This window comes from Pelophylax lessonae (genome assembly GCF_965119305.1).
Source record: "Pelophylax lessonae genome assembly, chromosome: 4".
In the NCBI taxonomy this organism is placed as follows: Eukaryota; Metazoa; Chordata; class Amphibia; order Anura; family Ranidae; genus Pelophylax; species Pelophylax lessonae.
Window position 1 is genome coordinate 226500423 of NC_138771.1, and position 15955 is coordinate 226516377.

Genomic DNA, 15955 nt, shown 5'->3' on the forward strand with positions numbered 1-15955 from the left:
CCACCAGACTAATCTTTCGGTGCAGCAGTGGTTGATAAAACTAAGGGGCTGTGACATGCACTAATCAAGAGTACCTGACTACGCCCAAATTCCTGTCCAGCTCATCCATTTATAGAAAGTACTATGGCTTCATGAATGAAACGTGATCTATGAATAGCAAATGGGAGAATGACTGAAAGGTTCATTCATTGATTAAGCTGTACTAATATGGCTTCTATGAATAAATTAGCTGGGTGGAAAAGGTGGGCATAGTAAGGCACTCTTGATGAGGGCAAATGGCAGCTTCCTTCTGCACTGGAAGATTGTGACATGAGGTGCACCAGAGAAGGAAGATTTAGGCAAAAGGAGGACACAGCAGCAAAAGGAGTACAACTCACTAAAGGTGTGTATTGTCCCTTGTGCTGATGTTTTTTTTTTTTTTTAGGTAAACTTAGGCTTTAACCCTTTCTTAGGACAGGTACAAGGTAATTAATGCAGCCTTAATGACATTTTTCTGCTGGGAGTTTCCTTAAGAATTACCTGTGCCAAATTCAGGCAAGCATTTGCTCTAGTGTTTTTCAGGTAGTTCTTACTACCGCCACTGTAAGAATCTGTCATTATGGCAGCAACAAATTCCTAATGAATTACTGTCAGTTCTCAGTTTAAAAAACTGGCAAAAATTAAGACCAGCTCTGATCTTGTGTACAGAGTTGCGCCAGTACACAGAGTGGGCCGTGCCTATGCTGGGAGGCTGCCGTGTACTGTATGGGACAGCTTCTGCCACAGCGCTATTTCCCCTGCCTTATTTAGTTGTTGGCTGGGAGGTTGCTTGGCCGAAAGCTAAATATAAACAAAAGGGCTGGGGATATAGCCGATGCCATTACCCAAATATGGGAAATGTCCATATTTGGGAAAATACTCATCAGTGGGTGGGCAGAGCCTGATGGGGAACTGAGAGACTAGTTCCCCACCAAGTTCACTTTACTTTTAATTGACAGTGAACAGCTGTGGCTAGATTTGAAAGCTTGTATAGGACTGAATTGCGGCTAAGATCAAAAGTGAAGAGGATCTGATGGAAAGCTAGTCTTTCTGTTCCCCATCAGGCTCAGCCCACTCCTAGTATAAAACTCCTTAGCCAGGTGCCTGTCATTGTGACGGGCACAGTGACCGGGGAGGACGAGAGTGAGGAAGGAATGTTCACTGAGGAGGGAGTGTTCAGTGTGGACATCCCTTCCCCAGTGCAGACATGAACATATTGGGGTTGATTTACTAAAGGCAAATAGACCGTGCACTTTACAAAGTTGTCCTCTGCAAGTGCAAATGCTCCAAAACTTAGTAAATGAGGTAAGGCTTCACTTTGCAAAGAGTACTCAATCACATGCAAGGAAAATTTAAAAAAAACAGCATTTTGTTTGCAGACGATTGGATGATGGAAGTAAGCAGAATTTCTGCTCATTTACTAAGCTCTGGAGCAACTGCTCTTGCAGAATGCTACTGCACTTTGCAAAGCGCATAGTCTATTTTCCTTTAGTAAATCAACCCTGAGTGCAAAATCGGGCACAGCTCTGCATATAAACCAATCAGCTTCCAGTTTTTTTTTTTTTCAAAGCCTAATTGAACAAGCTGACCTTAGAAGCTGATTGGCAACCATGAGCAGCTGCACCAGATTTTGCACTCTCCAGTTTTAGTAAATCAACCCCAATGTGTTCATATCTGCACTGAGAAAGGTATGTCCACACTGAACACTCCTTCCTCAGTGCATTTACTCTTGTCCTCCCCGGTCACTGTGTCCATGTACCTGTCTGTGATAGTCCTGTCTGTCATTGTTGGGCCCCAACAGTATTCTAAAGGGTGTCTACGCCACTGTTCAAGTCAACCTTACAACTGATGAAGCACAGTACAAACAGGGTCAATTATTATAAATAAAAACAGTTACCCAGCTCCTCAAAAACAAAGTGAACAAAAGAGTGTTTTAAATTGCTAAAATTTGCAAAAAAAAAAGCATCCAGAAAGGTAAGCCTATTTTTTTTAAGTTATGCTATGTAAATTGGGACATGTAACAAATATGAAGTAGTTGTTATTCCAATTTGAGTTCAAGAGTGCAAATACACTTTAATACTGGGCACTTTCAACCCTTTCCTGCCCAGGCCAATTTTCAGCCTACAGTGCTGTCACGCTTTGAATGAGAATTGCGCGGTCATGCAACACTGTACACATATTACATTTTATCATTTTGTTTTAAGACAGAAAGAGCTTTCTTTTGTTGGTATTTAATCACCACTGAGGTTTTTCGTTTTGGTAAGCAAAGGAAAAAAATACCAAAAATTTTGAAAAAAAAATAAAGGTTTTTCTTAGTTTCAGTTATAACATTTTGCAAATAAGTAATTTTTCTTTTTCACTGATGTGTACTAGTGAAGTTGCACTGGTGGGTACTGATAGACTGCACTGATAGCACTGATAAGGCTGCACTGATGTTTACTGATGAGGCTGATCTGATGTGCACTGATGAGGCTGCACTGATAAGGAGGCATTGATGGGCACCGATAAGCTGCACAAGATGGGTACAGATAAGGCTGCATCGATGAGCCGGCACTGATCTGCACTAATGGTCACTGATTCGCACTGATAGGGCTGCACTGATAATCAGGGCGCTCACTGTGCCCTGTCAGCCTTGCCAGTTACCAGCTCTCTTTTCCTCACACAGAGACACTGATAACCGGCTAGTCTATTTACATGTGACCAGCCGTGATTGGACACAGCTGATCATATGGTCAAGGGCTTCTGTGATTGGCCCTTTATCACAATTTGTGATCAGCTGTGTCTAAAGGGCACAGCAGTCACAGAGCACGCTGGGGAAGGGTGCATTGGAGGCACAGTTCTGGATTGACATCCTCCTAGCTAGTGTGGGCAGGAAGGGGTTAAGAAATCTAGCGTAAGAGGGTTTCTAAATGTTTGACTATCTACTGTATCTTTTTGCTCTTATCTACAGTATCCTAAAGTGGAACTAAATCCTCCTATCCTTTACAGCCAAGGAAGCTGCCATCTTATCCTCTGTTTGATCTGCAATTTCCATTGCGCTGTGAATTTGATCAGCTATGACACCAGCCATTTGATGGTTTGACAGTTCTGTTGAGAGCACAAGCAACTGTGACAGTTATCATTCATGGCATGTAACTGAAACCATTAAATTGTTGGATTTAGTTCCACTTTAAGTATGTAATGGTGTTGACTACACTCGTTTATGTAACTACATAACACATTTCTTTGTGAATTATATTGTACCATTTTCTCACCCCCTATTTTTGTTCCCATGCAGACTGTGTAAATTTGCTGCTGATGTCAGGAGCTCACGTAGATGCTACTGTTTCAAATGGCTTTACAGCCTTATGTGCAGCAGCTGCTCAGGGACATGCAAAGTAAGAGACCTAATATTCAGACTTATTTTACAACACTTAACAGCCTTATTGCAGATGTTTTTTTTTTCAATTGCCCATTAGAGTTTAAGACAGGGCAAGATATTAAGTTATGATGAAATTCAGGACAGCCTCTTAACACTGCATTTTTCTACACCCGTAGAAGTTTGATTGCGCTAACTGATGATGTTGGTAACAGCTCATACAGAGACATTGCTATAAATGTGTATAGAAAACCAGAAGGGTATTATAATGGATCTAACTATCTAAAGATAAGATTGCAGAGCAACAGGAAAACTGTTCATGGATGGTCTGACTGGTTTATTTTCTGCTATAACAAAACTAAAAATCTTTAACTATAAGCTACTATAACTATATAGAAAATAAATATAAATAAGTACCAAAGATACACCTAAGCACTTAGCAACTCAACAATGAACCAGTTCTTTAGCTGAAATCACATGCCTTAAAGAGTAATTCCACTATTGTTGACAAAAAAAAAAACATTCCCCTCTGGTTAATCAATATACATTGCACAGATTTTAACCTTGTAGCAGATTCCTACCTGTTTCTACTTTGAAGAAATAGCTGTTTGCTTGACCATGTCCTTTGGATACTGGTTCTGAATGGTAGAGACTGGTTTATTATAATCAGCTGGTGTTCTGATGAGAGAATCTGCAGTGTCTCCATCCCTTTATAACAAATTAACCTTGGGGGGTTTCTTACTTTCTTGCATAAATGGAAAAATCACAATTACACAAGCAGGAAACCATATTTTTGGAGGGGTTCTGTACCATTGTTGTACAGAACGCATCCAAGTTGCCATATTGCAATGCATTTTACAGAAAATGATAGCACTGCAGACTGAAATGGGAAGGAAGGTAAATTACAATATGGCTTGTGAAGTATTTGTAAATGCGTTATACATTTTTCTTTTTTGCTATATTTTTACCCACGAAAGTTGAGTTGCCATTTAAGTTATGCCATGATGAGAATAGTAATTGAGTGATGAGAAATACCCCGATTTGTAGGATAAACCTGGGTGTTTGTGATTTTTTTTTTATCATTTCCCTAACGCACTTTTTGTTTTGTTTTGTTTTTTTCGTTTTATATCATGGATTCACATTATTTGCTTTTCCTACCCTGAAATATAATCTCCCATGGATTACTGCACTTTTAACATTCTTGTCATTTGAACTGTTGCGTTGAGCAAGCCTGTTAACATTGTTTGTGGGGCCATACCAGGCAGACCCCCTCAATTTGTAACACTTAAATTCTAGGAAAGATAATTTAGAAAATGTTCAGGACATCTCCGCGATACATGCACATTTTCTTGTTTTGTTATAAATAATTTACGCCCATACATGCACTTTAAACATGCCAATCCTGGTCAGAAAACTGGAACACGAAAATTACATAATACATAGAATTCTATACTCCAATAATTCTTGTTAGGTGGAGTAAATCACAGATATAACATTAGGGTTTTCTACATTTGAGGTAGTGTAAAAATCAGTCGGATAGGCTTACTTTTTTACCCCTTTTAATTAATTTCACAATATACTGCTATAAATGACAAGCCGTATCGACATTCTGTTAACAATGTACTGGATGTGGACCATACAAATGTTTATAGTTAACTTTTTTTGCCCTTAGATGTGCAGAAATGTTGCTTGCATACAATGCTGACATTAATTATGCTGATGGAGGAAAATCCCCTTTATATCTGGCTTGTACAAATGGACATTTTAAATTAGTTAAACTCTTGCTGGACTCTGGAGCTGATCGAAGTACTGCAGCCAATGTGAGTATACCCTAAAGTGATACTAAAGTCTCATTTTTTTTGTTAAAAATAACAAACATATTATACTTACCTGCTCTGTGTAGTGGTTTTGCACAGAGCAGCCCAGATCTTCCTCTTTTCGGGTTCCTCTTTGGTGCTCTTGTCTCCTCCCTATGGGGAACCCAAGCTGAGCCACGGCTCCCTGTGTCCATTCAGATACAGAGCTGTGGCCCCAGCCCCTTTCTCTCCTCATTGGCTGACTGACTTTGATTGACACTAGTGGGAGCACATTGCGCCGCGCTGCTGTCTCAGCCAATGAGGAGGGGAGTTCAGGGCAGCCAAGACACTCCTGCAACATCGCTAGATCTAGCTGGACCTCTGGTAAGTATTAGGGGGGCTGCTTCACACAGAAGACTTTATATCTTAATGCAAAGAATGCACTTATGTACTTATGAATTTACAACAACTTTAAGCTAATTAAAAATTAAAAAGGGCTCCCTACTGCAAATGTTTTTGTTGGGTTTATAGGTTTGCATAATAAAGGTACAAAGAGAGCATGTTGTTTGAAATTCCAGGGCTAAAGCTGGCCATGAACTAGTAGATTTTCCAACAAATCTTTGTAAAAACATTTGTTTGTACATGCATATAAAAACTATACATCCACTACTGAATGGCCCTGTAATATTTTTTTCATGAAATTGTCTCTTACTGTGTTTTTCTGCCTCCTCACGTCCTTCACAAGCTCCTGAGCCCCTCCTTTTGTCCCCTCACTTCAGTTTGTTCGAAACGTACAGCACATGTTAGTTGCAGCCATGAGCACTGCTCTGTGCACACTACACAACCCCTACTCCAGAGTCCCTAGTCCATCTCAGAAGTGAAAAGGTGAGGGTGGCTATGCTTCTACTTATAGTGGGACCATGGAGAAAAAATGTAGCCACCCTCTAACAGGAAGTTGGATCACAGCCGCAAAAAAAAAAAAAAAAAAGGAATTTGGTGATTTGGAGGAGGCTGAGAGCATAGTACTTTTCTGATTAAAGAATAAATACTTGTATTGTATATATTTTTTAACCAGATTTTAGTGTCACTTTAACATAAATTTGGAGTGAATGGACTTTCCTAAACAAAACCACATACACTTTTCAAAATGTGTCCATTTGATATTTGCCCTATTATGATCATTATGTTGATAAATATAAATGATTAGAAATTAGATAAAGGACCAATGTATCTTTTCAAGTTGCACGTCTTACCTTCAGTCTTGCAGAATTGTACTGTCTTCTCTCCTGTACTACAATTGCTTTCTTTGATTTCAATGCACACCGGGAGCTTCCCACAGTGTGCATTAGAATCTGCAGAAAATCAGATAGAGCCTGCCTTTTTTCCGAGCTGGAGGACATCCAGCATCATCCAGCTGTTTCCTTCCCTTCCAGACTGCCACTGGCTGCCACTTTCATTCATTGGATTTCAGTTCTTTCAATCATGGGGGTTCAGCATCACATGTGGATGTTACCTAGGGTTTGCATGCAAATGCAGCCTTTCATAGAAACACCCGAATTTCCAGACGAACATCCACACACCAAAGCATTTTGATATTTACATAACTCATTCAGCAGCCAGCCCATTGCTTGCAATATGACTAAGGAATTAGGAGAGAGGTACATTGTGATGTTTTCCAAAAGCTGTGTACAGCACCTTGTCAGCCCCTCACACCAGCCATAATCTGCCTACATTGCAAATAAAATTACAAGGATTTACTTGAGCTATATCCAAAGCCAATTATTTTTATTATTGGTATCCCATTAGGGATATTTCGCTTCACTTCCTGTCCTGTGGACTCAACAGGAGGTCAGAGGATATGTATCTAATGTTAGGGGTATCCCCTCTTAGACAGTTGTTATGGGTGCACGTTTCTCCTTTAAAATATTTCTCCCATATTTCTATTCTGGTAGCAACCTAAAATATTGGATTTACCCTGACTTTCATTCCTGGTGTCAGGACAAGAAGATCTCCCTAACAGGGACTTAACAACAGAGCAAGTAATAAAAACAAGACAGTGATTCTAATCCCTCACTGTTTTATCCCAATCGGAAAAACAAGTTTGACCTTTAGTTACAGTTAAAGGATTTAATGCATTTTGATGGAGGGGATGGGAAGACTTTGAATGTTACAAATATATACCTTCCTCTAAGATATAAGTAAGTATATTTAACAAATAACATTGGTTTCTGTTAAAAACCAGAGAAGCCACCCTCTCCCACTATGGAGTCTGATGCAATGCCCTGGTGCATTCCACTGTCCAGCATGCTGTGAGAGGGCATCCCTGAGGAAACCTAGTGTCCATGAGCCTGTCCTTTTATGGGGGAAAGCCACTTTGTCTAACTTAATAAAGTGTTGCCTGGGAGAGGGAACTCTCACCAAACCTAATTGAGATAAATATCCTCATTTGTTAGCTCCTCTGAAGAAGTGGACTTTGTTTCAGGAAACAATTCAAGAAGATCATCTATAAGCACTTCTAGGGATTGTTACACATGTGAACTATAATGAGCACATACGAGTCTGCGTGGCTCCAACTGGAATTGTGAGGGTAAATAAATGAATATGTTATACATACCTTTTTTAAAGAGGCAAGCCCAGCTAGTATTGGCAGTGGTAAATCATGAACAGTCCAAGCATTTTTAATCCAGTAGGACTTTGTACAGCAGGTCCATAGCTTAAAGTGATTGTAAAGTCTATTTTTTTTTTTTTAAATAACAAATATGTTATACTTACCTGCACTATGCAGTTGGTTCGGCACAGAGCATACTGGATCCTCCTCTTCTCAGGTCCCTCTTCGGCTCTCCTGGCCTCTCCCTAATGGTGAGTGCCCCCACAGCAAGCAGCTTGCTATGGGCACCCGAGTCGAGTCACAGCTCCCCATGTCCATTCAGACATGGAGCCACAATCCAGCCCCGTCCCTTCTCTCTCCTGATTGGCTGAATGCTTTTGATTGACAGCAGCAGAAGCCAATCACGCCACACTCCTGTCTTGGCCAAAGAATCGGGGAGTCCCAGGCAACATCCTGCAACATCGCTGGATAAAGATGGGCTCAGGTAATTATTAAGGGGGCTTAAGGGGGCTGCTGCACATAGAAGGCTTTTTTATCCTAATGAATAGAATGCTTTTACTGCTTTTACAATCCCTTTAAAGTTTAAACAAAGAATACATATGCTCATCTGAGGCACAAGCTAATGTCAGGTTGGTTCTGACTAGTGGGTTCCTCAAAACAGGCAGGCAGTATTCCTAACCATTTTTAGGGTTCTGTCAGCAGTCGGACTTTTCACTCTGCAGCAGGCTCTTACAGCAGAGAGAGTAATAGAGAAAGAGCCCTGAGGATGTCAGCCCACATATATAAAGGCCTGTGGAATGCTGAAATTATTAGGGGTCTGATGCTTTAAAGTTGCTAATGCAGTACAAGCATGTGTGTGCCTAATGGCAGGTACAATAGGACCAAGGCAGGGAAGAGGAGCACTAATTCTTGTTCCTATGGAGCTGCCATTAGGTACACACATGCTTGCACTGCAATAGCATCATTGAAACAACACAACGCAACTTGCAACTGGCAATATAGAGTGTCTTGTTTTATAGTTACACATGTCATGTTTTTTATGTTCATTTTTGCAAAAAGAATTTGTGCGTGAGTGTTTTAGGATTTGTTTACAGTATTTGACATGTGCTGCTTTTGGAGAATATATGCTGTCTCCTAGCTGGCTGCCCCGCTGATCTTTTTAACCACTTGTTTCTGTCCTATCTGCAGTTGAGTCATTTATTGCTATTAAAGAGGTCTGGCTACCAGGTAAAATGATGACCTAGGAATGGATTCCCTCCCAAAGTTGTATAAAACCTCCGGGTTTAAGGACCCAGAGCAGGATTTACTGTATTAATATCTTAGTGCTGGAGCCTCCTGGCCCTTTAAGAGGTTTGGGATGCTGGGAGATGGTTTAAGTTCATGTGACTGCCATGAATGACTGTCACGGCGGTCACATGATAAGAAAACTCCTGATCGCAAGCAGCGATTGGGAGCTTTCAGTTAGCCAGCAGTAACTGTGCCAGGAACGCACAGGGCCTGCGCTCTCAGCACAGCTGTATTGACCCAAATTCACGCAAATATGTGGCCGCTTGGCGCTAAGGCCCAGACGCCGAGAGACGGCATATTTTCATACAGCCTACACCAAGGGGTTCAAATTCTAAGAAAACCAAGAAGTGTTCTATGTATCAGTCAAAAACTCTAGGCCTCCCACCATGTGTATGCGAAAAACCTTGTTGACACATGCACACTGTACTGGTCACAAAAACACTGTTTGGAGGTTTTTACTAAGAGTACCAAATATATCTCTTCTGATGGTGGGCTGATCCTAAAAGCTGCAGAGAATATCAAAACATAATTCTATATTGCCATTCTCTACAGCATTTCCTTGTGAGCCTAGGGCTGATTGAAGACATAACCCCATGGTCTTGCTGCACTAAACTCACAGAAATGTTATTATTATTTTTTATTTTTTTTTTTAAACAAAATACATTTTTGTGTTTCATATACATTCTTTGCCCCTTAGAAGAAGGTACTTTTGATACCAATAAAGTTTTAGTTCATTTTATGAATATTTATTTGGAACTAAAAGGATGTATGTGGGTATGTTGGGAATATAAGATAGATTGTGGGATAGACAGAAAGTTTGCAAAAGGAGGAACTCAAGTTCTCACATCAAGTCATTCCCTTTGTTATGTGTAAACCAATAATATTCAGACTGAGAGAACTGAAATACATTCAAAATGCATGTGAAAGTTTGTTTGGTGAACTAAATGTATAAAACTAAATAGTAAAAAACTAAGTAGTACCAGTTCCTTATTGTTGCTATTATTGTCTGCTAATTTGAAGTTGTCTTATGTGATATATTAAGTGCTTTATCTTTTGAAAGAATGGCTGGACACCAGTTCATGCTGCTGCAGATTCTGGAAACAGCGACTGTCTGAAACTCCTTATGTATTATGCAAGTTACTTTGATACCAGTGAGGAGATTGATCTAAAGAACAATGACAGCTGTAACCTCAGACCTGTTATTTCTGCAACTCTTCTCAATAGTACAGACAGTGAGGGATGGACGGCCGCTCATATAGCTGCGTCAAGAGGATTCAAGGTAGTTTTTAAAGATTTTCTGTGTTAACAGGAGTGTATGATAACTGGAACTATTTGAAAGATGTTACATTTGTAGATGCTCAAAGGTATTGATAACCTTACGTTGCCTTTGTTTAAATAATAAGCATTAAGTCAGTTTGCTTTACGTGTTTATGTATGTATGTATATGTGCCCGAGGGATGATTACAGATGAGGTGATGTGACAACCTTGTTTTAATACATAAATGTGTCTGTATGTGTCTGTAGCTCCACCCTTGCCTGAAGCCCAATTTATAGGTGTTCCTATGGGGGCCTACAGCACAGCACTGAAATCACTTCGCCTTCATTCTGCAGCTTTACCATCTAATCTTCCAGCTTTTGGTCTCTTCTGATCTACCCCTTTGCCTTGTACCCCAGGGGAAAGACTGAGGTCAAACCCATCTGCTGGCTGCCAGTTATTCTAAGGAGAGAGAATGGCATAGTAGCTGGTGCCACCTTTCCTGTGTGCCTGTCAGTCAGACCTCATTTTAGATTTGTCTCCTTGTTAGCAGCGTGGTCAGACAGTGATAGGTTAAGTGGGCTCACTGTCAACCATTTTAGCTCAACAACCACTGCATAGACCTGAATGGGAACAAGTGCTATGTGCTCTGGGCCCCCTGAGTGACTGAACATTCTTTCTAACTTTTGGTGTTACCTCCTTTTTAATAGCTTCACACCCCTCATCCATATCTTAACATTTCCCAGCACAGATCCTGGCCAAGTGAACACTGTAATGTCATTGTGGTTACATTATATTCTTTATCAGCAAGCATTACAAACATTAGTTTAAAAAGAAATAATAGAGCTGTTAAAGAGGTTGTAAACTCGTATAAATTTTTTTTTTTTTTTTTTACACCCTGCAAAAGAAACACATAATAAGCTAGTATGCATCGCATATTAGCTCATTATGCAATACTTACCTCAGAACGAGCCCCCGCCGTGCCGCTCACTCACCTCTATGACGGGTGACATGTCTAGTCGCCCGTCTTCCGGGATCGCGGCATCCGGCCATCTGATTGGCCGGAGCCGGGGTGACGTCACTCCCGCGCACGCGCGCGGGAGCCGACAGTCACGGCACGGGGCTCTGAAGGAACGGCACGATCGGCCGTTCCTTCAGAGCGCATGCGCCAGTGACGTCACTGGCGACATGTAAGGTAAATATCTCCTAAACGGTACATGTTTAGGAGATATTTACAGTACCTATAGGTAAGCCTTATCATAGGCTTGCCTATAGGTACAAGTTGTAGAGGAGGGTTTACTTCCTCTTTAAAGTAAAGTGTTTTTTTTTCACATTTTTTGTCAATTTGTCAATGGACAATAAACCAAAAAACAAGAGTATTTATAAAATAGTGTTCAAAATAATTTCCCTAAAAACAGTTCAGTATTAAATTAGGTAAGGAAAGTACAATGTATCCAGTGAATAATGCCTGGTTATCTAGGCATCTATGACCCCCTGTAACAAAATGGTTAAAAAACTTAATATACATCAATAATTATTGAAGCCATTACTTTTCTGCAGTCTCAGAGGACTACTGCTTGCTGTGTATGACAGGTGTTGCACCCAGTCCTCTGAGTCAGGTAAATCTTCCCAACATTTGAATCATAAGTGGCGGTTGCACATATGTACAGTATGTGCCCTAAAGGTCTGCTAAATGGCAGGAACAGTTTTTTATACATTTTTCAAGATGGTAGTTGGGTGGATTTGTATTGTCGTCTTAAGCCTGATCAGAAAGCAGCAGAGCTAATGTATGAGCAAGTTAACAAAAACAAGTACTTTCTTCACACGTAATTACTATAATAATGACTTCCTGCGTGCTGGTATCCAGGGTTCAGTTTCCTTTGTTCTCACTGATGACATCTCTATAGTTTCCTCTCAGTAGGGAAGTTAAAATAAGTCTCATCTGTGGTAATGGCTAATACCTCCAAAGTGCAGTGATCCATTCTTAAAGACTTTTCATGCTTTTGTTAAATGCAGATGGGTTGTCCTCAGCAATAATGGCCCATATGAAATGTTTGTGTGTCTCTTATTTGTATTTGCATGTAAAAGATGGCAAGCAGAGTACGACTAATCTGAAAACTGTTTTTAGAAAGTATTGGCATAGAAGCTTTTCATTGATTGTTGCTGCTGTTTACTCTGCTTTCTATACTGCCACTCATCTATTGTTATTAATGGTAGATTACACATAAATGTTTTCCCTTAAGATGCATATTTTGATATAGGTGTTTTGCACTAGCAACAGGTAAAGTTGATAAGTTCTTGAGATAGGGATTGGTTGTAAAACTGCTTTGGGAGGACCCGCTACATTGTTCTCTCGAACTTGAGGTGTAGCAGCAGCAGTTCTGATACCATATTATCTCCATATGCGATGATAACCTGACTTCATATGGTCTGGTGGCTGGAAGTGCTCTTTATCATCCTACATTTTGAGTGATTTCTGATTAAATGCCATGCTTGCATGGCCATGTGAGACATCATGAAACTAATAATACTGTGGGCAGTTAGGGATCTCACTGGATCTCCAGGGTTCACTGCCGTCTTTGCCATGATGAATCTAATGAAAAAGATATAACATGCTTCTAGTCTAAAAATATATCGAAACCCGAGAGCAAGAATACAATATATTGCAGCATACCAGTTCTTAGAGGTGGTTGCTACATTAGTTGTTTTTTTTTTTTTTCATGCCAAATAAATTTTTCGCAAGTACAGAAAATACCTGCTGATCTTGTAAGAAATTAATTGTCCTTGTAACTGCTGTGCGCTAAACTGAAATCTCAAACAATGCTATTAGCCTTCCCATTTTTCTTCTCCGGAATGCAAAACACCTTTATCCTTTGTTATGGAAACACGTTTAGGGAGAGGTGTTTTAAGCCCAAACCAGGAGAGCAGAATGAATGACAAAGCTCAACATCAGAAACAGAGATGGCATTTAGGTGCTATCCCATTGAGTTCTATTGGACCATGTGTTCTGAAAGAGCATCAAAGATGCAGCATGCAGGACTTTAATGTGATTGCAAGAAAACTCATGGTCTAATAGAAGTCCATGGGATTGAGCCTAAAACCATGTGTAAAACGCACATAGAATTGTGCTGTGCCCCAACCACAGTGCACTGGTGTGAACCCATCCACGCAGGCAGGATCTTTTGGTGAAAACAAAGGAAAAAAAACCTGAAAAAGGAAGCAATAAAATCATCACATCTAAGGACTGGTAAGATGCAATATAGTACATTTTTGTTTTTCATTTTAGATTTATTTTATTACATCCCGGCTCCCTCCCAGATAGCAAGAAATTGAGCTTCAAGTTTAAAAATGACTTGCTAAGCTATTACTAGACTTGCCAGGCTTCAAAAGTTTGTTCCACAATTGCAACAAGTCCGCATTGCATAACTCCAGATGACCTTTCTTTGCAAACATTTTGCAAGTCTGCTGCAAGTTCTGATTCAGTTATGTTTTGCAATAGTTATCTCACCACAGGGGTCACTGTGGCTGAAATTTCATTCTGTAAACTTTAAAAGCTCTTGCTGTAGACTCATCATTGCAACTTTGCTCTTGCTAGAGACTTGCCACGCAAATTTGCTACAAATTCAAAAAGTGTCAACTAGAACTTGTGCTCCAAGTGCTCTGCAAGTGTACACCTTGCTAGTGAAAATGTGCAGCAAGTTAACAGAATTACAATTCAACATTGCCACAAATGTGTGGCAAGTTATCCTTGCTATCTGAGCTTCCATGACCTGAATGTTGCAGTTGATGCTGGAATCTGCCCTGTTTGTTCTATTTGTGTATGTGTATGTTCACCCTGTATTTTAAGGAAACAATCCACTACAAGAAACTTTGACCATATAATGTTTATATACTTCTTAAAGTGTTTGTAACCCTAAAAAAAAAAAAAAATGTATGGTCCCTTTCCTATAAACCTAGCTGATCTTTCCAGTTTCTTCCCTCCCCCCTGTACACTGACCACGGGTATCATGGCTGCTGAGCCATGACACCGTAGTCAGTGTACATGCCTTCTTCACCCGCAGCTCTCCTGTCTGCTCTCCTATGTCCTCCTCCCCCCTCCCCTCCCTGCCTGTCAGCTCCAGTGTGTGATCCATGTCCTCCCCGCCCCTCCCCTGCTGCTATACAATGTAAAAAAACAATCTGTCCTTTGTAGAATCCTCTATATTATAACCTGTAATATTGCTTAGTGCCTTTGTTTTATAAAAATGATGCGGCGCAATACCTTATTGAAGACCCCCGCTAAGCGGTCAAATGACCACCCGAGGGTCTCCTCCTCTCTCTCCCGGCTGACATCAGAGAGAACCTCAGCCCCTCCCTCTGCAGTCCTCGGAGCAGGGCAGGAGAGCTCCGGGACATCAGCTGACTGCACAGCGGCGCTTCAAAATAAGGTATTGTGCCGCATCATTTTTTTAAAATAAAGGCACTGGGCAATATAAAAGGTTATAATAGAGGGGATTCGACTAAGGACCCATAATGGCTTAACAACCACTTTAATTCAGGCTGTATCCTTTACATCATTTGTTAACAAGTGTTCTGGCATCACTGGTAATAACTGCCTTTCGTTATGTAGAAAAAGTAATGTCACTCTGGGTCAATGGTCGGAGAGATTTTTCAAAAATTAAGAACATGGTAGTTGGAAGCTGTAGTAGTTGCTTTGTGCACTCCATTGATTTCAATGGAAAAGGCATCAGAGAAAAATGCATAGGTGTGAATTCAGCCTTAATATATTTTATTTATTGCTTGGGCTTGCAAATGTATGAATAAATATAAAAAGATAGAGGAATATGATCCGAAGCAAACACAGTGACGTGCCTCCATCCCTATTGGTTAATGCAAACAGAAAACAAAGGTCGTGGGACTATAAATGAGGCAGGTCACGAACTAATATATGAAAAAATAAAATCTAAACGTAATGATTTATTATACATACAGTAAGAGATACAAATGTTGACATCAGTTACAAATTTGATGCAGACATGTATACAAAAAAGGTTGACACAAAAAATACATGTAGTAAAGACAATGTTATAATAGTAATAAGATATATACAGTAAAAAAGTACATGGTCGCCAATAAATGTTGCATCTATGCATCTAAGTAGCTCTACGCATTTCTGTTTGCATTAAGTGCATAAATAACAGTGAGTTCTTGCTTTCTGGCCAACAGCATTATCTTAGAGCAGCTATTTAGTGCTGCTACATTTGCACAGTCCTAAAAAATCCATCTGTTTTGCTGAATTTCTTTCTGTTTTTTTATGCTTCAAAGCCTTGTTATTCTTTTTCATCCAAAGTGAAGAGCAGCTAAATGTTAAATCACAAGGTCATTTTTACTTTGTCTAATATCTAGCATCCTTCGAATACTGCCAAAACTAATTTAAAAAAAAATTATAAAATCTGTGACTGTAGATGAATACAGAAAAAATACTCTGGCAGTTTACAGATCCAACTTTACTAGGTTTGAATCCTCTAAACTGCTAATTGTATTTTTTTATTACATTTTCTTTACATTTTCCATTGAAAAACACCATAGCCAGGTGTATAGGTTGCCTATCATAGTTTACTGTAAAGTAAACCTGGCAAAAATCTTTACATTTT

General features: G+C 39.9%; 1 protein-coding gene across 1 annotated transcript in view; it reads left to right on the forward strand.

Moving 5' to 3' along the window:
- The window catches only part of CTTNBP2 (cortactin binding protein 2), a 207413-nt gene that overhangs the window by 141559 nt on the left and 49899 nt on the right, over positions 1-15955 (forward strand). The window contains exons 6-8 of the mRNA XM_082255315.1: positions 3296-3395; positions 5049-5196; positions 10128-10346. Coding sequence (XP_082111441.1) covers positions 3296-3395; positions 5049-5196; positions 10128-10346 — 467 coding nt within the window. The remainder of the gene's footprint in view (positions 1-3295; positions 3396-5048; positions 5197-10127; positions 10347-15955) is intronic.